The 25,150-nt window shown below is 33.6% G+C and overlaps 2 protein-coding genes across 2 annotated transcripts in view; both read left to right on the top strand.

The window, feature by feature from the left end:
• The window catches only part of fng (Fringe glycosyltransferase), a 510,279-nt gene that overhangs the window by 133,529 nt on the left and 351,600 nt on the right, over positions 1 to 25,150 (top strand). The gene's annotated exons all lie outside the window — the stretch shown is intronic.
• Positions 4,646 to 6,280, top strand: LOC140437881 (uncharacterized). The gene has a single exon (XM_072527676.1). The coding sequence runs from the start codon at positions 4,646 to 4,648 to the stop codon at positions 6,278 to 6,280; it is 1,635 nt and encodes a 544-aa protein (XP_072383777.1).

Here is a 25,150-nt window from a genome sequence, read left to right on the forward strand (position 1 = left end):
GGTCGCATAACTGGATAATTTTAATTGTTATATTTGCAAAAATAGTAAACAGTCTGCGGAGTCGAGGCTCTCCATTGACCGGACTCATCGGCCAATGACCGACGCGCCCTGCCACCGCCCTCGTGTATATATTCAGAGAGCTCCGAAAAATCTCGCTATTAGTATTCAACGATCGCCGGTTTTCAATAGTGACAATGGATAACGTTCAAGAAAACGATAGAACATCTAAATATAGGTTTTTATCTCCGAGTGAGCGTCGAATTGTGTTGAAAGTGGAAAATTATTTTACTTGAGAAAAAATCAACATGGGACCAATTAGATCAGTACTAGCAGTTCAAAAAAGGACAAGTGCAGCTTGTGGAATTTCAGATCGGACCTTGCAAAGAGTTCGCAAAATGAGTGAGGAGGAATTAAGTAAGGAAAATAAAAGGATTCGTTTGCATCCGAAAACCCTCGACTTGCCACAAGGTATTAAAATCTCAATCAGAAATATCATTTATGACATGTACAAAGCAAAAGAACATGTTACAAGAAAGACACTTACTCAAAAAAAATCGGTTGCCTGTAAAGTCGGTTTTACTGGCGAAGATTTTACGTGACAACGTTTTTTTTTTATTTAATATTTATTTTATATATTATTTTATATTTTTTATATATTATATATTATTATATTATTACTTTATATATTATTTATATTTCATATATTATATTTTTATATATTATTTTATATATTATTTATTTTATATTATATTATTGATCTTATTATTTTCTACAAAATTTATTTGAAAATTTTTTCGATATATCAGTTAGTTGCGGAGATATCGATCATTGAAGTTATTGTTTGCTACCAATATTTTATATATTTATTTTTTTCAGTTATAAAAAATTACTATTTCCAATTGTGTCTACCAAGTATGGTCACATGTATTTGCCTACATATTAAATAATAATAAGTACAGATAATGTTATGTGACGTTCACTTCTGATTATATATATTTTAATATTTTTAATTTTAAAAAATCAATTTGAAAATCAAAACACTTATTCAGATCGAAGGTTCAAATTTTTACTAAATAAATTTGAAATTAATTAAAATTTGTAATTGTAAATGGTAAAGTTGAAAATTAAAACATTTACTAAAATTGGAATTTGAAATTCTTGCTAAACACAGTTAAATTCTAACTCCGCGCGTGGTGATTGGTCGGTTTAGTTCGTTTGTTTGGTCGCCCTGTTTTGACAGGTTAGAAGTTATAATTTGTTATTTTAAATGTTTGACTAGCAATACGCGCTGTTTCTTCTCAATCGACTGAATTACGATTGATTGCAGAGTGATTTAAACTAATAATTTACTTAACACTATCAACATTTGTCAATAGTATGACATAACCTATAAACTCAGTTTCTCAACTTTTGTGTCAATCTAACAATTAATCAATCAATCATAGTTTACGATAATGAAATATTAGTGTACAATTATTTACCTTTATTGTTGTAGTTGTTGTAAATGACGAATCTAAGCACTCCACATTTTCACTACAGACACAGCTGACGATACTTTAACCACACGTGTGAACTTGTATTATGACGCTTTCTCGGTTTTCCAACGCCAAGCACGCACCGATTCAACGCGTCTAATTATCTAGTGCCGCGCGCAGCGGACCGATCATGTTTGAGTGGGAGAGAGACGCAAGGCATTCGCCGGTCCGGCGGGCCTCTCTCTCGTTCGGTGACTCACTGTAACAGACGTGAGCGGGCGTTACACTTTTTCTTGAATGACTCCGAGCCACAACCTAATTTAAGACGTTGTCACGTCAAAATAAAGGACAGAGAACTTTATGGGTTTGACCAGTTTATCAAAAGTATTAAAAGCTATGGGTTTTAGATACAAAAAAACCAATAATCGTAAAGTGTTGTGCGAGCTGTAAAATGTTGTTGGAAAAAGGTGGAAATTTATAAGAAACTATTTAAAAAACAAGAATTCCGAATTTGCCAGACAATTTGTGTTTCTTGACGAAACATGGATTTTTGCGAAAGGAAATAATACCAAATCATCCTGGCAAGATGATTCTACCAAATGCTATTCGAATACTAGTGCGAGTAATGGCAAAAGATATATTATATTGCATGCAGGAAATACGGAAGGTTTTATACCCAATGCTAGTCTTATATTTTCTTCGACAAAAAAAACTAATGATTACCGCGGAAATATGGACGCCGATATTTTTGAACATTGGTTTGAGGAAAATAGAACAAGTAGAACAATATGAAATAGAACAAGTTATTGATGAAGTAAGACCTTTAATTATTCGTAATGATGAAGATTCAGATGAATCGGATAGCGAGTCAGATAGTGATGATACCTCTCCATAGATTAAGACGTAGATAGAAAAATTAACACAAAAGGGTACCAACCACCAAAAAAAAATTAAACAAAAACCGCATGCAGGAGAGAACCGGCGCTCTTGAATGCAAGCACCAAAAAAATTAGATTAGCAAGTAAGGTAGATTAAGGACATGCCTGGACGAATGACTGGGTATTAGATGACGGATGAAAGGATTCGATGCTTGCTCGCTCTCGACTGCACTTGGTGCAGAAAAGGGAAAGCAAGTATGGGCACACAGAACCATCATTAGATCGCCGAACAATTGCTTTGACCGGTAGTGATAAAGCCAAATGGGCTAACCTACCACTTAAATGTAAATACACGGAAATCTCCCATTGCCTGACGGGGGATACCGCGAAATAATCGTGACCTGGCTCCAAAGACCAGGGGGCGGAGGAAAGCCGGGGCTGGTTGTACCGCAGGAGGACAACCTACCTCGATGGGTTTGGGAATGTGTGTGTGGGAAGTAGGAATAAGTTTTTGTTTTATATAGATATATATTTTTATAGATATATTTATAAAATATATAAAAATAAAAATATAATACAAAATTTTGAACACCCAGTATTAATATTGGCAAATTTTTTTATGCTTAATTAAAAATAGAGTTTAGTACACGCTGAAAAAGAATTTTTGTTTTTTCAGCATAAATATTATCCACAATATTAATTTTTGAAGTTGCATGTGTAATATGAAAAATTTTTCAAAAACTTTAAATATCTCAAAAACGGCTATTTTTTCGGGAATGGTATCCCTATAAAAATAGATCCAAAATTTTACGTAGATTCTAAAAAAAATTATAGTACGGTACACAGCAGAATCATCTCACAAAAGTGATATAAAAACAAACAAATCACAAAGTTTGTGCATTAGCCGACCACTCCAACAATCTAAATCGCACATTTGGAGTGATTATACAAATAAAAAGTGTTTTTGAATTTTTGTATTTTAGAATTATGTATTATATTGTTTCTTATGTTATTATGGCTAGCGAACTATTCCAATCTCAATATTTATTGTCTTGAAAAAGAAACTAAACAGTTTCGAAAGCATATATATATATATATATATATATATATATATATATATATATATATATATAAAATATATATAATAGTGTATACTACACGAAAGCAGACTCACTGAACAAAAAAGAACATAAAAAACATAAAACTTAGCAAACAGGTAAAACAAAATGAAACGTTTCTATTCCACAGGTACGATAATAATCAAATACTAAAAACTTGTGTTTAATATTCATCTAAACACGTTGTTTGAAGTTTTAACGAGTGAAATCTCCGTCAATTTTTCATTATGAGCCGAAGTAACGTGGTGATTAAGTATTTATGAAGTGTGAAATCTGATAAAAGACTTGGAATCAACTGACCACACCGAAAGCCACAACTCGGAGACACTAAGGTTGGCAAATTGAGTAGAATTAATGTCGGTACATTACGTCTGGTTTAGCAGATTAAGGGAGAAACATGAGACTGTAACGCTTTGGGTATTGTTACATAGGGATGTGGGCGAATTAGTGAATACGGGACTATTTAGCTCTAATCAAATGTGACAGCTTAAAGACACGTTAGGTCGAAACTTGATGATTACTTTATAAAGAACGAGATTGCAATATAAAAATACCGATTAGTCAAATAAAGACTATATATATGGACCTGAGTATTAGAAGAGCCAAACTCCATTTTCGTTGTTTTGAGTAATAAGCAAGTTTCAGGAAAAGTAAAATGTCAATTTTAAATTTAGGAAAAATAGATTTATAATTACTAATAACGAAATTTCAAGTAAAATGAAACTAGTATTTTTTATTACTAAATATTGTGTTGTCAAATGTTGAGTAAGTTTGAATTTTGAAGGAGTTTGGTCCTTTAAAAATTAGGAAATAGTAATTTTTCTTGTATTTCTGCCTCTAAAGCAGGATAGTCATCAGCATCTAATGTTGAGGAACGTTTTAACTGTTTAAAATACGTTTTGTTATGATCACTAATGTACGGCAACAACTGAAGAGCACAGGAATAAAACAAGGAATGTCCATTTTTACAGAAATTAAGATTACTGGCTCAATCTGTTCCAAAATATTGTAACTTTCTCTGGACAGACTATCTGTCGAATACAACAGGAACAGTTCAATGATGTTTGTTTCGCGCTTAGTGTAGTGTTCATTCTTGCCGCTATGTATTAGCAGGTTTGTGTGTATTAGTAACGTAATAGATACGTAGTATTATAGGTTATTGTGTTAGTAAAAAATGAGTAAAAATATTGTATTAAGTTCGAAAAAAAGGCAAAAAACTGGTAGATTACAAGATGTTATGAAGAAGTTAAGACTTTCTTCTCATGAAATGGGCCCACCATGCCACTGCAAGCGGCTTAAGTGTTTTGATGTGTTGAATGACTTGGAACGGAATAGCATATTGTCTGATTTTAACAATATGACATCCATTGATGAGCAGAATAGCTACCTTTGTGGATTAATATCCGTGGTTCCAGTTCAAAGACGCAGAAGTCGGCTGCCCGAAAGAACAGCTTCATACCATCAAAGTAGTTTTATTTATAAAATAAGGGTCAGAAGAGATGGAAATATAAAAGAAATGTGTGTTTGTAGCAAAGCTTTTATTAGCATTCATGGAATCACTAAAGGTAAATTAGAGCATTTACAAATATCTCTTAAACAAAATGGCCTAACACCAAAAGATATGAGAGGCAAACACAGTGCATTAAGTAATAAGTTATCTGATGCTTTATACAATAAAGTCTATGAACATATTAAATCTTTTAAGGGAAGGCTTTCCCATTACAGCCTTAAAAAGTCAAAAAAGTTGTACTTACCAGAAAGCTTTAACATTAAAAAGATGTTCTTAATATTTAAACAACTGTATCCTAATGAAAAAGTTTCGTATGAAACATACAGAATGGTTTTTAATACGAAATTTAACATAAGTTTTGGGTATCCACATAGTGACACGTATAGTGTATGTGACAATTTCACTGCAGAAAGAAATAAATTGAATATGCAACGGCATCACGAGGCAGAAATAAAGCGATTGGAGGTAGAACACGAATTGCATAAAAGAAAAGCACAATGGTTTTATGATAGAAAGAAGGAAGCTAAAATTAGAGCTAGGACCAATCAAGATTTTGCAGCCATTGCGTTGGATTTCCAGAAAAACGTTTCCTTACCCAATGTATCAACCAATGACGTATATTATTGCAGGCAGTTGTCAATGTATTCATTTAACATTCACGTTTTAGCTTCTGGGAGGTCATTTTTTTATTCTTATCCTGAACATGTTGCTAGGAAAGGATCCAATGAAGTGATCTCTTTTCTTTTTGATTTTATAATAAATCACCTTGATAATGATGTTAGAAGTTTGCACATTTTTTGCGATTCTGCTGGAGGGCAGACCAAAAATATCACAATGTTCAGGTTTATGCATTTTGTGGTACATCAGGTCAAACGACTTGATTACATCCAAATAACATTTCCCATACGAGGTCACTCGTATTTATTATGTGACAAAAATATGGGATTAATAAACCTCAAAACAAGAATGGAGTTGCCGGATGACTGGTACGAGTTGATTCGAGGTTCAAGAAAGAATCCGTTTCCATTTACAGTTATTGAAGTTGAACAAAATATGGTAAGAAACTGGAACCAGTTTTTGCAACCAGAGTTCACACCAAAATGTTTATTTGCTATTCAACCTGTAAGAGAGATTTTTTGCAAAAAGGAAAATTGTCGCCTAATTACTTACCGCACCTCTTATAATGGTCACTGGCTACAAAGCCCCATAACTAAAGCAAACAAGAATAAACCGCAACACCTTCAATTGGCAGAAAACGAATTTAGACTTCCTTCTGTGAGTTATTCTGGTAAGAATTAATTCATTTTTCTTGGCCTAGGTCAGATTTTAATCATAAGTTTTTGCTTCAGATTATCTTCCAATCAACGAAGCCAAGTACCTAGATCTTATGAAACTAAAATGCTTTTGCGAAAACCCAAACGCAGCAAACTTTTTACCACTATTCCTCACCAAATCAAGCAGAACCAAACAAAAAAAAGTAGTGTAAAAAACATATACCTACTGGGTATATTTTTAACTGATAAGAGATTTTTGTAACATTTTTATTAAGCAGATTGTTCAAAAGATGTTTTCATTGTTCCTATAAAATAATAAAAGTTAAAAACTGCAATATCTCAAAATCTTAATTTGGTGACAATCCTTGTTTTATTCATGTGCTCTTCAACTGCATTAAATAATCATATTTTTAGTTGGCTATTGGTAATTGTTGAAGGTTTAAAGGTTTTACCTGTTCAGAAAATGTAAGACTATCTCGATTTCGCATGGATCCCCTTCTGAGATCCACTTTTTTTAAAATCGCCATCATTAGATCTGAGTTGTTCACTTTGAATAATCAAAGTCAGTTTTATACAAAAACGGATATGGAAGATTTTTTTAAAACTTTGTTTGATTAGCATCTACGGTACCAAATCCATTTCTTCATTTTTTTCTGTGCACTATATCTTTTTTTAAAGTTTTATCTCCATAATTTAAAAATTCTTCTTGGCCAAAATCAAATAAGCTAAGTTGTTTTTTTTTTGTAAATTGCTTAAATAAAATTTGTCCAGTCATGTATCGTAACGGCCTCCATATGGGTGTGCCCTGGCTCTCTAAAGTAGTGGTTTATCTTAAATATTGAGTTTATGTCTGGTAGCCCCTTTAAAATCCTGCAGAACATTGGAGCACCATAAATGTTTCTATTCTGCCCAGACCATGAATCGCTTTAATGTCTTTTGAAGAAATATCCAAAAAAACTTTCTTAAACAAGAAGCTATTTCTTGACGTCCACGTCCTGCTATAGTTTCGTTCCATAAAAACAAATCCTTTTATTGCCAATATGATCTGTTTTATGAAGAATTAGATTGTAGACCCACAGTTGTCTTTTGTAAAACGATACACCATTTCTCAAGAGGGGGGTCGGCAAACATTTTTCCAAATCAAATGAAACAGTCACATAACTTGGATCTAATTCACTTCATTCTTTATCTTTCTTATTATTTTCATAGCAGCTATTTCCAAATGGTTATTTAAATCTTCTTGTTTTATTATAATATGATTTGTAGCATTTGCATGATGATGAAAAGCAAGATTAAATTCTTCATTAAATATTTTTCTGTACTGAAATTTGAGGTACACCTATTTTAGTATCCATATTTGATATTTGCAATGTTGCCAGATTTGCCGTTTCATTATTGGAATCTCCTATTCAATGGGAGTTCAACCATATGTAACACTTATGATTTTATGTAATCTGTAAGGTCTTAAATACATAAAACATTGCCAAATATATAGATTTTAATAAATTTTAATATTTAAATGTAGAATGCGGTGATTTTGACATTTATTCACCATTTACATTATTAACTAAAACTGACAGTAGTTGTGTTTCGAAAAGTTCTGCAAGATAAATTGCTTCTCTAAAATGGCTCTTAACGAAAAAGAACGAATTACTATTCTAATGATGAGAGGGTACGGTGACAGAAAAAGATCTTATTGTGAAGCAGCCAACTTGTTCAATAATACTTTTCCAAACCGTTCTCCTATTCATAATTATTGTAAGAATCAACTGAAGATGACTTCGATCGTAGATTAGAGTTTACTGAGGTAATGATGAATAAAATTGAAAATGATGAAAATTTCGTTAACAGAATATGTTTTTCCGATGAAGCAACGTTTACACTGTGTGATAGTGTAAATCGACACAATGTAAGGTACTGGAGTGACTTAAATCGGGAGCGACACTGGATGCGTGAAAACCATACTCAAAGACCACAAAAATGCATGGTCAGGTATAGTAGGTACTTAGTTAATTGGGCCATTTTTTATCGAAGGAAATTTAACGCCAGGTCAGATAGTTACGAAATGTTACTTAGAAATAAAATTGTATCTACACTGAAAAACTTGTTTGGGGCCAATTTTAATCAGATATGGTTTCAGCAAGATGGAGCTCCAGCTCATTTTGGTGTAAATGTTCGGCGTTATTTAGATGAGATATTTCCCGGACGATGGATTGGTAGACGAGGTAGAATTGAATGGCCTCCACGTTCACCTGATTTCAATCCTAAAGATTATTTTTATTGGAGATACTTGAAAAATTCAGTTTACAAAACTAAACCAGCAAGTCTTGCAGAGCTAAGGCAACAAATTTCTAGACAATCATGGAGAAATGGGGAGCACATTTTGAACACTTGATAAAGTAACCATTATGTTAACAAATGTTGTAATCTATCGATTGTTACGATTTAATGTAGTTGAAAATAGTTAGTATTAAAAATTTATTGAGACAATTAGGCGTTGCCAGACTTCTGTTTTATGTATTTAAGACCTTTCAGACAACATAAAATCATAATTATTACATATGGTTGAACTCGTATTGAATAGGAGATTCCAATAATGACTGAATATATAGGGTGATAAAAAACCAAAGTTACTAGTAATTTAAGAGAAACAGCAAATCTGGCAACATTGCATATATCAAATATGTAATCTCCGTATCCCAAAATAGGTGTACCTCAAATTTTGTAAAATTATGACTAGCAATTTACGAGATAATTGGTCGTTTCCAAATTTTTGGGCCACTCTGTATATATATACATATATATATATATATATATATATATATATATATATATATATATATATATATATATATATATATATATATTAATGTGATATCTAGAATTTTAATTTTAAAACTTTACAAAAAATATATATAAAACATTATTAAAATTTTTGATTGATGATTTATATCACACCTTTCAATTTTGTTATCTCAGGTTTTACTCGCGCTTCAATATCTATACTTTACAGCTGATGGGTTAGGTCCAAAGAATAACGGAATAAAACAACATAATATGATATGAAAATAATGTAATAAAATAAACTGATTAAAATACCTTCAAAAATTATTAGCATACAATGTTTATCAAACAAAATTCGTTCTACGTACGTGAACCTTCAATAATGCATGGATAATAATTATAATACAACTACAATCTAAGATACAGCTTATTATTCTACATAAACAAATCAAATAATATTCAGTGTCCTTCCTAATGCAATTTTGATATAACGATTGTACCAAGAAAATTTGTATGAATTATCCAATTCTCTCCACAGCTCCGTGTCCCCTCTCAGAATAAATTTGATCTCCTTCGACTATCGACAACTTATTCACACGTTACTAATATGATATAATATTTTTTAACCCAAAATTCTCAAATTTAATATATAATGAATGTTTCTCCAGTTGAAACGCTTCCTCTGCCTTGAGTTGTCCAATTCCTTGTTCTATGCAAAATGAACTATCAGTTCTCAGCAGCCTCCTATGTAATTGGCAATATTAAACAAGATATTGCAATTTAGTGTCTTCAATGCTCTCCTTCGAATGCACGTACCTTTCCAATGATGCCAGCCTCTTTTCCTCTCGCCAAACTTAATCTCTCGTTCCGAAATAAACAGCGATACGTAGAATACAAGTAGGAAAAGTTTACTTACAAATTTGTACCAGATCGGCTACCGTCGGACACAATTACTTCACCAACTCACAACTTATTCTTTATCACTTACTACCCTTGGATACCACCTCGAAAACCAACCATTCACTTTAAGAAACTGGAACTAACTGACTCTCTCATCTCCTCTATCCATTCATCCAACCTCTCATTATACACAACCATCACCACTTTCCAAATTCTCGGCCAATCAGAAATTTGCATACCACTCTCACATGAAATCAGAAATACCTACAAACTTTAGTAATTCATATTATTTCTACAAGGACACTTAATTTCTACTGGGTATTTACATATTCCGAACAATCATTTATTTATTAACTATTTTTATTGTCCTTTTCATGGCGCAAGTCCGGCTTACGGAACACTTTATGGCTTATGGGAAAAAACCATCGTTAACTTCTAGTCAATGTACCCGCACTATTTCACTTATTATATTTATACAAAAGATTATTTATGACAAAGATTACCTTTGGTTAATTCCAGGCAGCTCGGAGTATTTTTATTTTCTATAATCTCTGAAATATTGATTTCATCGTACATTTAATATTTTTACCCTTCAATTTTTAATACCACAATATATATATATATATATATATATATATATATATATATATATATATATATATATATATATATATATATATATATATATATTATAACTAAATTATCTATTAAAGAGATGAAATTCACTGTCTACATAAATTGTTTCCTCGTTTATAAATTGAAACAAAAGAGAAAGTAACATCTAGAATTTCAATTTAAAATGGATCGAGACAATCAGTTATAGCCGCCAGTCCCAAGATTGTTTTTAATTATATATGTAAGAAAAATATCTGATATTCACACCGAAGAATATTTCAAATTGAAACGGCAATTGCATAATAAATCGTTGAAATAAAAATGAAGTTACGTGGGTACATTGTTATGCTAGCCTATTATTATCGTTAAGTATAGATAACAATGTTGCCAATATGGAAAATGTAATATATTGCGAGGTAATTTGATGCAAAAACACAGAAAATAATACTTAATTTTTTAGTTTATTTGCAGTTTGTTACACCTACAGTACAGACCAGTCTCACTGCTTTCTATTATATATCTAAATTATGGAAAAGTTATTTGCAAAAGGACTTAAGCTTATATATATGGCAGAAAAAATATTATACCAATACACCAATCTGAATTGTATGAACACCCTTTCACTGAATTCGTTTTATTGTACGCCTAGTAATAATTTTTTTCTTCCGGCAATCAAGAATTACTAAAATAAACACACGATTTTTTAACAGGATGGTGCAATATGGTGCAACAGGATTTACTAAGAAGATCGGTCCCCCATCGTCTTATAAGTAAAAACAGCGATATTACCTGGCCACCTCGTAGTCCGGACCTCTCCCTATGCGACAACTTTCTTTGGGGTATGTAAAGTTGAAAGTGTTTCAAAGTAACGCTCCACGAACTATCAAGTCTTTGAAAGAACGAATACGCGAAGAAGTGGAAGCAATACCTTAAGATATGTTACTCAATGTCGTAAACAGCTTTGTATCACGCCTGCAAGAATGTTTCCGACAAAATGGGTGCCACCTTTTCAATATCAGCTTCAAAATCTAAATATTTCTTAATTTTCACATTAATTTGCATATTTGTACGTTTTTTTTTTTATTAAATTTAATAAAAAGATATTTTTTCCGTTTTTTTGTTTGTTTGAAATCGTACCGTTTCATCGAATCACCTCGTATTTGGTATATTTGATATAATAGTCTTTAATTTCTCAACGAATGGATTACATATGGAGGTCTCGTGTAATGAAGTTGGGAACGAACTCTTGTCACTCGTAGATATATCTGAATGTTGATTACATGGAGGCAAATATAGCTGTTTAACAAAGAAATAACGATTTGGAAAGTGGGATTTGAGGATTGTAAAATAGTTAAGAGGTAGAAATTTTTTAAGTTTATACAAAAAGTCAGGATAAACCTGAAGTACATTGTAGTTTAAGAATTAAAGTTCTTTCGATTAAAGATATATTTGAATATATTCTCACTTTTGTCCAAAATTTATGAAATTGTATCCTTTTGTAAAGGCCTTATTTATCTAATTTTATTTGTTTTCTATTAAGTTCTTTTAGTAAATATCTCTGAACAATAAATATCAAAGAGTCATTTAAGCTTATTATTCTAGCTTAAATAATGCCGACTTTTAGCTGAGTTTATTTTGCCTTCGCGTCTTTAAACTTCAGCCTACGTCCTTTTCAACCATGTGCCTTTTAAGAAAGACAAACAAACTGACCGCTCTTTATGGTTGGCAACACTGGCCGTGAGTGTTAAGAGTTCTGCGTGGTTGGATTCATAAAATAATCAGCGTGGCTGAATAGCTTAGGGGATTTAGAAGAGGAAGGATCTTGATTGAATATAGCGACATATGCGGGTGTGTTGTAAACTAAGTCTATGGACGATTTATCCTAAGATGAAACCTCAACAATGTCAGACAGTGGCGGAGAAATTACAAAAAATTTATTAGCAAATTTACAAGCATATTATTTGTGCGAAAGTTACCAGTAAATTCGATATCATAAAGTCGAATTAAAAAGGAGGTTCTTCTTCTTCTTCTTTTTGTGCCTATTCCTTGCTATATTTTGCAAACTGCTGCTCTGAAAAGTTTTGTGATTTTTGTGTTGAACCACGTACGTAGATTTTTCAACCAGGAAATCGTTCGCCTTCCTGGTCCTCCCTTTCCTTCTACTTTTCCTTGTAGAATTAATTGCAGCAACCCATATCTTTCGCTGTTCCTCATGATGGGACCGAGGTATTCGATTTTTGCTGTTTTTATTGTAGTTATTAGGGCCTGCGTAGCGCAAGCGGTAGGATGCTTGCCTCGCACGCCGGTGGTCCAGAGTTCGAATCCTACCGCCGGCAAAGAACAACTAGACATTTTTAAAAATGTCTATAGGCCCCAGGTCGACTCAGCCTGAATAAAATGAGTACCTTGGGTAAAACCAGGGGTAATAATAGGCGGTTGAAGCGTAGCACTGGCCATGTTACCTTCCTTGTATACCGTAGGCCCTAGATATAGCAGACTACCCTGCTATTATCCCAAAGCCGCGAAGCGGTATAAAACGGGAGACTATTATTATTGTAGTTATTAACTTCTTTTTGCATTCATAATAAAACGTCCTGTTTAGTAATGTGGTCAGTATAGGATATCTTCAGGATTCGACGATAAAGCCACATATCGAAAGCCTCAATTTTCTTGCAGGTAGCGTCTGTGAGAGTCCACGACTCAACTCCGTACAACAGTATAGGAAAGATATAACATCGTAGTAACCTGATTTTTATGGGTACTGACAACTCATGGCATTTGAATAGCTTAGCCATTTTTTTTAAATGCAGATCAAAAGGAGGTTACAATATTGTTATACTTATATAGAAAAATAATATTAAAGAACTCCGTATCAATACAAATTACTACAAACGATGGTGCATTATATACCTTTTCTTTTACTATTGTGTTTGCTCTTGCTGAATTGATTCTGCTTTTTCTTATTCTTTCATATTTTAGGATATTGTAACAAAATAACGCATTTTCGACGTACCCCATAATAGTCTATACACGGTGATCGTCACGCGGCGTTAGCAATAGTTACCTTGGCAATCTATAACATGCGGCCCAGTAACGAATAGAGATGAACTAATCGAGATGATTCTTAAATAATGTATTTGTATATACGTATAAAAAGTGCTGTTATTATTTTAGTTTAGTTTAGTTTTTAAGATAATATCGTGTTGTAAATAAATAGTTTATATAAATTAGAACCGCTCGTTTTATTTAAAATCGTTACAGTAGTGTTACGTATGTAGGATAATTTATTAATTTAAAAATATATTTAACAGTGACTTTTAAACTTTTGCAAGGTATTGTTCGTGGAAAACATCTACATAGTTCGGGAGTGATTTTTGTAAGAAAGAACATTTGGAAAGTACGTGTGTGCCTGAACAAAGATGCGGCTCGTAGCAGTCACTAAAACAATTACATAAACAACTAGAAGAACGGGATGAAGACTGCAGCGGTTCCAAGAATATCCTTCAAGAACGACTGAGGAATGTTCTCAACAAGAATGACGAAGACCCACAGACATTTCAGTTTCAGTAAGCAGAAGAACCAGATTTAATGAAAATACTTGAACATGTTTCTAAAAGATTCGACGAGAAATTTGAAAATGTTTATTATAGATTCGACGAGACTTCTCAAATAAAAGTAGTACGTAGACAGAACAATGAGAAATTTGGAGAAGTTTCTAGAACATTCGATAAAATACAGAAAAATGTAAACAATGTAGAAGAGAAGATCAAACAATTAGGGAGTATGATTACCAAAAAGAATGCGAGATCACCAATTAATTAATAAAATCACCAGCAGTTTTAGATCCTATAGTAAAAGAAGAATCACCGAGAGATAAAACGACACACCATATGAGATTCAAATTGCCACCTTCTGATGGAAATTCTTCTTGGTCCATATACCTTAGACAATTTGAAGTTATTGCGACAGCCAATCATTGAACCGAACAAGAAAAGGCTGTTTCCTTGACGAGGTGATGCTGCGGATATCCTGAAGTAGCGTTCTGACAAAACGTGGAGTTGCATTCTTCATCGGCAAAGAGAAATAAAAAATACGTAAAAGAAAAAGACAAAATATAAAGACGGGAACCAACACGACATCGAATACCGTTTTTCTTCTCAATATTTGTGGTTTACGATCCCTTGAATAGGACAAACTGTATATTTATTGCCTGCGCGTGATGTCCCCTTGTTTCTCGGTAAATTAGCACAGTTCAAAGTCAATCGGAAGCTGATGCACCGCATGTCCAACCTTTCGGACGTGGCTAAGGGAGGTACGGTCAGTGTCGTGGTAATTTTAATATGAAGTGGTCTAACGAAGTTGTGTTGGAATTTTTATCATTGTATAAATTACCCAACCTAGTAAAATTTTTACCGTCAACATTGGTGGACAAAACTAACCTAAACACTGATGTCGACTGGACACGTTTTATTGCGGTAGTTATCAAAAAGTAAATATTTATCAATTTCACACTAACATGGAGTGTCATCCGTGTTCTCTCTCTTTTTAACTGAATATATTTTCTGTTCCTCTTTGCCGACGTAAACTAGCGAAGAGTTCCATTTCACGAACTGTCCCATTCCGGTTTAAGATCGATTCCTAAGGGCCAAGAAAAATGTTACTAGACCTTGTTCACTCGATTAGAAAAATGTTACGGAGATGCCCATCTACAACAAGTCTACAAAGCACAACTAACAAATATAATTCAATGAGCCAGTGAGAATTTTTAAGAATTTGAAGAAACAGTTGCTCGTAATGCTAAAGTTTCGTCAAAATCACATGAAGTAGGCTTTAGAATTGATAAACTAAATTTTCTATTTTATTTTGAATTCTTTTTCGTTTAGTTATTTGGTTAGTCTTTTTTTGAGTTCGTCTATAATTCAATGATGCTGGTTTTAAGTGGGAATAAAATTTGTGTTTCACTTTTATAGTATTATGACCATTGTTTTGTGAATCAAAAATATATATAAAAAATCGGTTGCCTGTAAAGTCGGTTTTACGGGCGAAGATTTTACGTGACAACGTCTTTTTCTCGGTAGAATATTTATTGATATGAATATTATTAAATTGCACAATAGGAACAAGGAATTGCCGCTATAAACTCAGTTTCTCAACTTTTGTGTCAATCTAACAATTAATCAATCAATCATAGTTTACGATAATGAAATATTAGTGTACAATTATTTACCTTTATTGTTGTAGTTGTTGTAAATGACGAATCTACTCACGAATTGAAGACAAATCTCACGATCTCACGATTAAGGTCTTACATCTTACGATTTTTAATTTTTTTTTAAATTTCAAGTGTTTCTAATAAAATGCATGGGAGGAAATCAGCTTTTTTTAGATTGTCACCTTGAAATATCCATAAATTGACTGTATTTTTGTATCAAAGTGGGCTACTCCAATTAACTCAATTAATATACACAAAATAATATAAACAAAGCTTAAAAGGTTCTTTATGCTTTGAAAGTGGTTTATAAACAACTGAATTGTAATGTATATTTTACCGCCTTTAATAAATATGAAGTATAGACTAAATTTTGTGTAAAGAACAAACATTCAACAGACCTAATAGTAAAAACATATTGATTTAAGTGTGAATTTGAGATAATGTGCTGACAAAATGTTAAATCCTAAGAAAACAAAATTATGTTTTTATGTATATTCATTATACTTAATACTCTTGGGTAAAATACCTCATATCATATATGTCTTTAGACACAGTTAATAATTTTCATTGAAGTTTAAACTATAAAGAATGTTTACAATCATTGCTCAAGATTAAATGGATAAATCCATAGCAATATTATAAAAGAATATAGGTCCCTAGGTAATTTTCTAAAATTATATCTGATACTGGTGGTTCCCCCTAAAATAGGACACTGTAAGCACTCCACATTTTCACTACAGACACAGCTGACGATACTTTCAACGATTTTCAACTTTAGCGATTCAACGCGCCTAATTCTCTAGTGCCGCGCGCAGCGGACCGATCATGTTTGAGTGGGAGAGAGACGCAAGGCATTCGCCTGTCCGGCGGGCCTCTCTCTCGTTCGGTGACTCACTATAACAGACGTGAGCGGGCGTTACACTTTTTCTTAAATGACTCCGAGCCACAACCTAATTTAAGACGTTGTCACGTCAAAACTAGACAGTTCTTTATTTATTGGAAGTTCAAGATCACATTCGCAATTAGTTTTTGAATTTTCAGTTATTTTGATAAATTTCTAAAACATTTAGGATTGTTCAATATCAAATAAATCGTAACCAGTGCGATTCTGTTTATGCCTACAGCTCCAATATTCCTATTATTCATGTTACCATTAATTATAGAAATTCTTCATCTATGTATAATACCAGTGTAGTACTTTTCGTCATATGCATAATATAAAATTGTGCCCAATGAACTGATTTTAGAAGAGCTTAATAAACTTATCATTACGAAAAGAAGAGTAGGCGAACTACATATTCTAGAACTATAATTTAAGTCCGTTATTATTTCTAGTTAATAATTAATACAAGTTGGTCTTTTATACGAATTATAGAGTACAACAATCTACATAATATTTTAAACAATTACCTAATATTGAAGTTAAAATTAAATATTTTCTACTGAGTAATGTCTCCGCCACTGACGTTCCGAATCTTAACGCGCCCTTCCTAATACAAAGGACATATTCAAATCTCAGCAGGCTAATTTAACATCCACGTCAATGATGAGCCCTATTATAATACCCTTTACAATTCCTGAAGGACAAAACAAGAACTATAAGATATTCAGAATAGACACCAGTAGCACCCAAAGAGGGAAAATTTAATTGATATTCTGAATATTTAATCTGGTTTTTTGTCATATCTTACCCTTGAAAATAGTGGTTGCTAGTATTTATATCTTGATATTTCGTAGTAAATATAGAAGCTTGTAGAAACAAGTGTTCTAGGATTTGACGTCTAGAGTTGCATTATTTTTTCAAAAGAGATATTGGTCAATAATTCATAGGAAAAAAGCTTTATTAAAAATTTAAAAGAACATACCTACCAGTACTATACATTACGTACAGAAATTTATACATTTAAATTAACATATTTTCCCAGTTTACACCATTAAAATACATAAGCAATCAGTTCACCTTCTATTTTATGCTCGTCTTCGTATTCTTCTTCTAGTGCCTGTTTTAATTTCTTCATGTCATTATAAAAAAGAACAAATTAAAATTATTTTTATCAATATGTTCTGCTATAGCTGCTTTTCAATATCATCAGTGTTTTTATAATCATTTACACATAACAAAACTAAATCTAAACCCACCAGCATAAATATAATATTATCTAAAAACAAATAATACCAAAGGAAAAGGACCAGGATACTAGCTTAGACTATAAGTTAACTGTATTTACAGGAACCGACATAAAAGAGAAGATTATATACAATTACTTCTATATCATCATTAATATCTACAAATTAAAATACGCGTGACTAAAATCCAAAAACCAGTACTTATTTTTAACCAAGAATGATTTACAAAAGGTGAATAAATTAGCATAAAAACAGCTGTATGGAACCAAATATAATACTAACTTTGGATATCTATATCACAAATCTTGTCTACTGGTAGCGCATAACAGGAGCATGTTAGAATATGATCCGACAGAAAAGACTAGAGTCGCAATGACTTTCACAGCTTGTTACCACATAATATGTCGATGTAAAATGAATGTTTTTATAAACATAAAATGTTCTTTTAAAAGCTCAAATCACGATAAAATGTAAAACAGTTCAGCACAATATAAATTGGCAACAAAATTTATATCCCAGTAAACAGTATTCGATTTACAGCAGCAATGTAATTTTGGCAACAAGTAGTTTTTATATAAAAGGCAATACAGCAAGCCAAAAACAATAAAGCACCTGGACCAGATCAAATCTCTGCTGAGCTACTTAAACTTTTGGATGAGGAAAGCATTGATTGCCTAACCACTTTCTTCAACAAAATTTACAACGAAGGAAAAATACCAGATGACTGGTTAGAGTCACTGTTTATAACATTACCAAAGAAAAGCAGGCCCACCAAATGCAGCGATTTTAGACTAATCAGTTTGATGAATCACACACTGAAGATACTCTTACGAATTATACAAAACCGAGTATTCCTTCCATGCGAAAGTAGGATGGGTAATAAGCAATATGGATTTAGAAACGGCCTAGGAACTAGAGAGGCACTATTATGTATGCGCGTTCTATTACAAAAAAGTTGCGAATTCCGAAAGAATGTTTATGTTTGTTTCATCGACTTCGAGAAGGCGTTCGACAGAGTACAACACGATACACTTTTCGATTGCCTACGGGCAGCAGGACTTGACCACTATGATATCAGACTGCTGAAATACTTATATTACAATCAAGTAGCCTCTATCCAAATTGAAGACAGTCCGACTGAAAAAATATCCATCAAACGTGGAGTACGGCAGGGTTGTGTTTTGTCACCCACTCTTTTTAATCTGTACTCTGAAGAAATCTTTAGGGAGGCTTTGGATGACAGACAAGAGAGAGTAAGACTAGGTGGAGAAGTAATCAACAATATTAGATACGCTGACGATACAGCCATTCTTGCAGAAAATTTACAAGATCTCCAAACATTACTAAATCTAGTCAGTGAAGCAAGTTATCGGAGAGGCCTTAAAATCAACATTTCAAAGAGAAAGTGGATGGCAGTTGGAAAGATCAATATAGACCAAGGTCTGATTTCTCTTAATGGAGAGGAGATCGAAAGGGTAAATCATTTCAAATACCTTGGCAGCTGGTTAAATGTAAATTGTGACTCTGATGAAGAGATAATAACCAGGATCGAAATATCACGTAAGGTTTTTATGACCTGGAAACTAGTTTTATGCAACAGAAACCTGTCGATGAATATTCGTAAGAAGGTCCTGAAATGTTATGTGTGGTCCATCCTATTGTATGGTTGTGAGACATGGACGTTAAAAACCACAATGCTTAACAAGTTAGAAGTATTCGAATTGTGGTGCTATAGACGAATCCTAAAGATATCGTGGGTTTCGCACACTTCCAATGAAGATGTTCTTCAAATGATCAATTCAGAACGTCTGCTCATAAACACCATAAAGAGGAGAAAAACAGAATACTTCGGCCATATAATTAGAGGACCTAAATACCATCTACTTCGCCTTATAATACAAGGAAAAGTGGAAGGAAAGAGATGGATTGGTCGAAAGAAACTTTCATGGCTGCGTAATATTAGACAATGGTGTGGTTCCACAGTAGAAGAATTATTTCGCGCAGCAGCCGACAGAGAAAGGTTTCAGGAAATTGTAAACATGATGACGGCCAACGTCTGAATACAAACACGGCACCCAAAGAAGAAGAAGTTTCTATATATAGGTTGTACATTACCCCATCGAATTGGCAGCAGGAGCTACCACAAACGACGTCTTATTCGATATACATAACAAAAGTATCGTGAGGTAGCGAGCGCTACCCCTCATGTAACACTCTTACGTGTGGTTTGGTAGATGAAACTAGTCTGGTCTGGACACGGCGGTTGGTTAACGAATTTTTTTTTACAAGTTGACGCGACGTGACCTCATTTTTCTGTGGTTCTTTGTTCACAACATTGTATCAATCAACACTCTATTGTTTGCAACATTGTATCAACAACCGTGTATTTTTCGATAGTATTTAGGTTTTTGTAAGTGAAATATTGGCTAATTATACGAGGGGACACAAAACTAACATAAAGTATGTTGAGATTTACATAATGTTAGCGCTACTGCAAAACTAGGTGCTCCTCAAGAATAAAATATTTGACAAACAACACTGAGTCACGATAAATCAACTCAACAGTCTTTTGCTTGAACCGCGTCGATTATCACAGCGCTGCGCTTTCGGCATCCTTTTTGATGTCTTCTTCGGGGCTTTCAAGGTCTCAGTCTACCAAGCCGCCTAACACTAATATATTGATCACTAACCAGTGTTTTATTGCTAATGGGAACAGCGGATGGTTGATTTATACCATCGATGGTGACGTAGGTGGAGGTTGGCATGGGAATTAGAGTGGGGATTGGCGCGGGTGTTGGCGCGAACATTTCTGACAGTAGGATTTTGATTGGCGGGTGGAACGGACGATATTTTCTTTATGAGAGGTCTCCATGTCGAAGGTAACCGGATGACGTCATGTCTTTTATTGAGATAATTTGGCCTTTTTTCAATTTCTATGGCTTCTTTGACAATTCTTGGACTATAGAAGCGGATGGGGGCTACGGTTCTGGAGTTTCCAAAATCAATTTTGTGATCTGTATGAAGATGATATTGACCTAGAACTAAAATTAAATGGGAATTGCGAACAGAAATGGAATGTTCATAAATCTACGATTTGTTTGTAACAGGTCTTGTTTTAAACTAGAGAGCTCAGCGGATCTACTTGCATCATCGCAAAGGCGTATTGATCTGGAGTCAAGGGTATTAATGACTGAATTAATTTATGAAGGTGTATGATGAGAGTTGGCATGCAAGTAAGGATTGGTACGGGTGGGTTTTCGATAAACAGAGTGATGAATACTTGAGATTGGTTTTTCTTTATGATAACGTCGAGAAACGGTAGGGATGAATCAGTTTCCACCTCCATCGTGAACTGGATATTAGGATGTATACCATTCAGATGGGTTTTAAAAGACACCAAAGCATCCCTGCCATGGAGCCAAATGACGAATGTATCGTCAACATATTGTAGGCAACATGTGGGTTTGAGCATTGATGTGGATAATGCTCGAGTCTCGAAGTCTTCCATAAAGATATTGACAATTACTGGAGATAGTGAGGAGCCCATTGAAGCACCATTTATTTGTCTGTAGAATTGATCTTGGAAGATGAAATAAGTGTTGGACACACAATGTTTAATAGGAGATAAGTGGTCTTCCTGGATACTGTATTTAGTTTTCAGAATGTTTAGAAGCGCTAAAGGAGTTGATTGGTCTAACAGTTATTAACATCGCAACTAACTATAATTAAAACAAAATAATGAAAACAAAATGTAATAAAACGCTTTATTGGAAAGATTAATTTGTATTGAAAAAAAGTTTAAAACAAAACATTATACGAGTATACGTTATAACAATGTATTACTTACTCTTAAAAATGGAAAAAAAGTCCATGTTGCTATTGAAATACCCGCTGCCCTCAGGAGACACCATCAATAAGACCCCTCCCTATTTTATCACACATCTAAACCCACGCAGGCACATAAATAATAATCTCCAACACAAACCCTAGCGAAAAAATTGATAAACTTGATCTACTTGACAAAAATGAGCGAGAGTAATAAGCCGTTGGCTACCAAACCGCCCGTCATTCTTCTGGACCAACAAAAGAGGCAAAAAAGAAAAAAATAGAACAACCAACAAAAGCGAAAAAAAAACGAACTACATATTTTCCTTGTGCCTTTCCCTTTCATTATGATTATGCATAGAAGGTGGTTTTATCTAGACTAATCAGTGACGTAGAAAAAGGATGACAGTTTATTTAAATTTTAATGGTCGTAAAGTTTGTGACGCTGGAAGAGGAGTTAGTCAAATGAATTGTTTTTTTAATATTTTAGGAGTTTTTCAATAACATAATAATGTACAAATTTAATCAGTTTAAACCTTTTGTGAAAAGGAAATAAATAGTATTGTCTATTAAGGAAAACGACAATTGGGGAGGGGGAAGAAAATATATATTGTATCTATAATACTACTTTTCTACTAATAACGTGTCTAATGGAACGTTTGGGCTACCTAGTAGACTTATAGAGGTAATAGGTTTTTTTTGAGACGATGTTATCGAGCGTCATATATTGGATTCAAACACTGGTGCTTATAAAGTATTTCTTTACATACCACGCTCTCTTCTAGACCGAAAAGTTGATAAACATTCTTGGAATCGGTAAGCAGCAATCAGTCCGAAACTGAGCCGTATAGGATTTAATCCTGGACCGGCTCAGTATTAAATACTAGCAAGCAAGTCTTACTTGAAACAGTTATACTGCAATGAAGCAAGCAGGAAGAAACCATTGCATGATCAATCCCTGGTGTAATCATGATGGCTATACAAAAATGAAAATCTCTAACTGATCATGGATGTTCTACTTCCCTTCAATGACGCTGTAGCCCAGATCAGGCTCTGGCCTCCTCTGGCATTCGTCTCCAAGTATTATTTTCTTCCGCTGTTCACCTTCACTTATCTACCCTCAATATCTCTCTAGCATCGTCAACCACCTCTTTCTTGGTCTTTTCACTGGCCAAGGCGCCACCATCGTTCCAATAAGCATTGTGCTAGGTGTTTTGTCCTTATTCTCTCTTAAAACACGTAATAGGAACATGATTCTTATTGGACACACATCGTATAGCTAGCAATTTTACATTGTTGTACTTAATTAACAATAATATTTTAGCTCAGAAAAAAATTATAATTAATTAATAGTAAAATGGGTGAGTAATTAATATTAAACACATTGGTAATAAAATCAAATATCGTGAACTAGATTTCACCCTCTCCCTTACCGAAGTTCTCTCCTTAACGGTTAACACAAATGTGAATTATCGTTATTTCTTACCCCATTAGCTGTAATAATTCCCAACAAATAGAAACATTAAGACTACAATAGCATTGTAGGGCCATTTCGAGTCTCATTTATTAAACAAATTTTACATCAACTCCCCCAGAGCCTCATCCCGTCATTTTATCTCAATTAATTCAAAACTTCGCGATAAAACCAGCCCATTCGAGGCCCATTTTAATTCAAGTATGTTAGACCGGGAAATAACGTTTAAGTATTGTTTTTTTTTTATTAAAACAAAAACATTAAAAAAGTAATTAAGTAAATATACCTTTGTTTATATATAATTCTTAAAAAATAATTGTAATAGGAATAGAAATATATTTGAAAGAAGTCATTTAAAACATTCTTCCCGGCATCATTCACGTTATCTTGTGTCTCTTTTTTGTTTATGTTTAGTACTGACTATATACATATTTGTTGCAAATGCTAGGTTGCAGATTTTTTCTCCACTATCATTTGTGACCTCGTCCATAGTTTTTTTGCCTGCTACAATACGGTTATAGTCTTCCCTTCCCACTTTTACATCAAAATAGGGAAAATCCCCTCACTCTCTCAAAGGGGAAAATTCACTCATCCCAGATACCTTCAGTATTAAAAGAATTGAGCTCTGGTGGGACTCTTTCCGTGTTATCGAGCCCCAGGTGATTTGGTATGCTAGATTTATCTCCCAACAATTTTCGTACACATCTGGACGTTGACAGTAGTACAGCTTTCTGCATGGTTTTATAGAAATGTTCATTCAAACTCAGCTTTTTTATGTTTTCTAGGAGGTTCTTCGAAATAACTCCAACAGTACAGAGAATAGTAGGTATTGTCTCGGTACTTTCCATTCTCCACTGTACTTGGCGCGTTTTTATTCTGTTTAACACGAAGATTATTGTTGTTGGGTATCGCCACATCAATAAGTATTATTTGTCTGTTTAGTTTATTAACTAGTATGAGATCTGGTCTATTATGTGCCACTGTTTGGTCTGTGAGCACAGTGCGGTCCCAGTATACTTTATCATCCATATACAAAAGATGATTCAGCCTCGCCACTACAGTATTGTTGTTTTTAATGCTAAAACCGGAGTCAGTGGAGTTCAATAGCTGGGATAGGGGGGTTCATCGCTAGACAGAACCACAATGAACTCAACGAGTCTCCTTGAAAAAGACCGCGGTTGATTGCGATATTTTCCGTTTCGATATTAATATATCTATAAGCCATTCATGCGGCACTGAGTCAACGGATTTCTTGTAGTCAATAAAAGATGTAAAGAGATTCCTTTTTTTTGGTGTCTGGTTAGAAATAACTGAGGGTTGGTAGATACGCTGGGCTACACAGGATATGAACATTTTGCACAAGGGTGGGATACAAGTAATTGGGCGATACTCAGTTGGATCTTGGATGTTATTTTGATCCTTTGGTATTAAATAAGTTTCTTCCTGGGTTAGGAATGATGGTATTTCCTGCGGATTCATAAAAGTGTGATCAATTAATACTGATAAGCACTCATGAATACTCCAGAACTGCTTAAGCCAGAAGTTTTAGAACTCCGTATGATCCAGGAGATTTCCAGTTATGAAGATCTTTGATATTATTTGAAACTTCTTCAGTAGTGAACGGTTCATAGGGAGTAGTAACGTAGTGTTGAACCACTATCTAACCCACTGTAACTCACTATTATTAAGATGTCATTCCTGGGAATGTTTTTACAGATTTCTTCTAAAATATCATGAAATGCTGCTTTATCTTCTTGGGTTGCTTCTTTTGTGGAGGCGTTGCAATTTAGTATCTCTATGTTTCCTTGTTTATTCTCTATTCTGATATAGGATATCCAACCATTAACTGCTTTGAATTGTATTACTTTTTGTCATATTCTTCTATTCACCATAAAGTCTGTCCAATTTTTGCCAGATCTATTGCTCTGCATTCCGAATTAGTCTTTTTGGGCGTTCTC

The sequence above is a fragment of the Diabrotica undecimpunctata genome, chromosome 3, assembly GCF_040954645.1.
Source record: "Diabrotica undecimpunctata isolate CICGRU chromosome 3, icDiaUnde3, whole genome shotgun sequence".
In the NCBI taxonomy this organism is placed as follows: domain Eukaryota; kingdom Metazoa; phylum Arthropoda; class Insecta; order Coleoptera; family Chrysomelidae; genus Diabrotica; species Diabrotica undecimpunctata.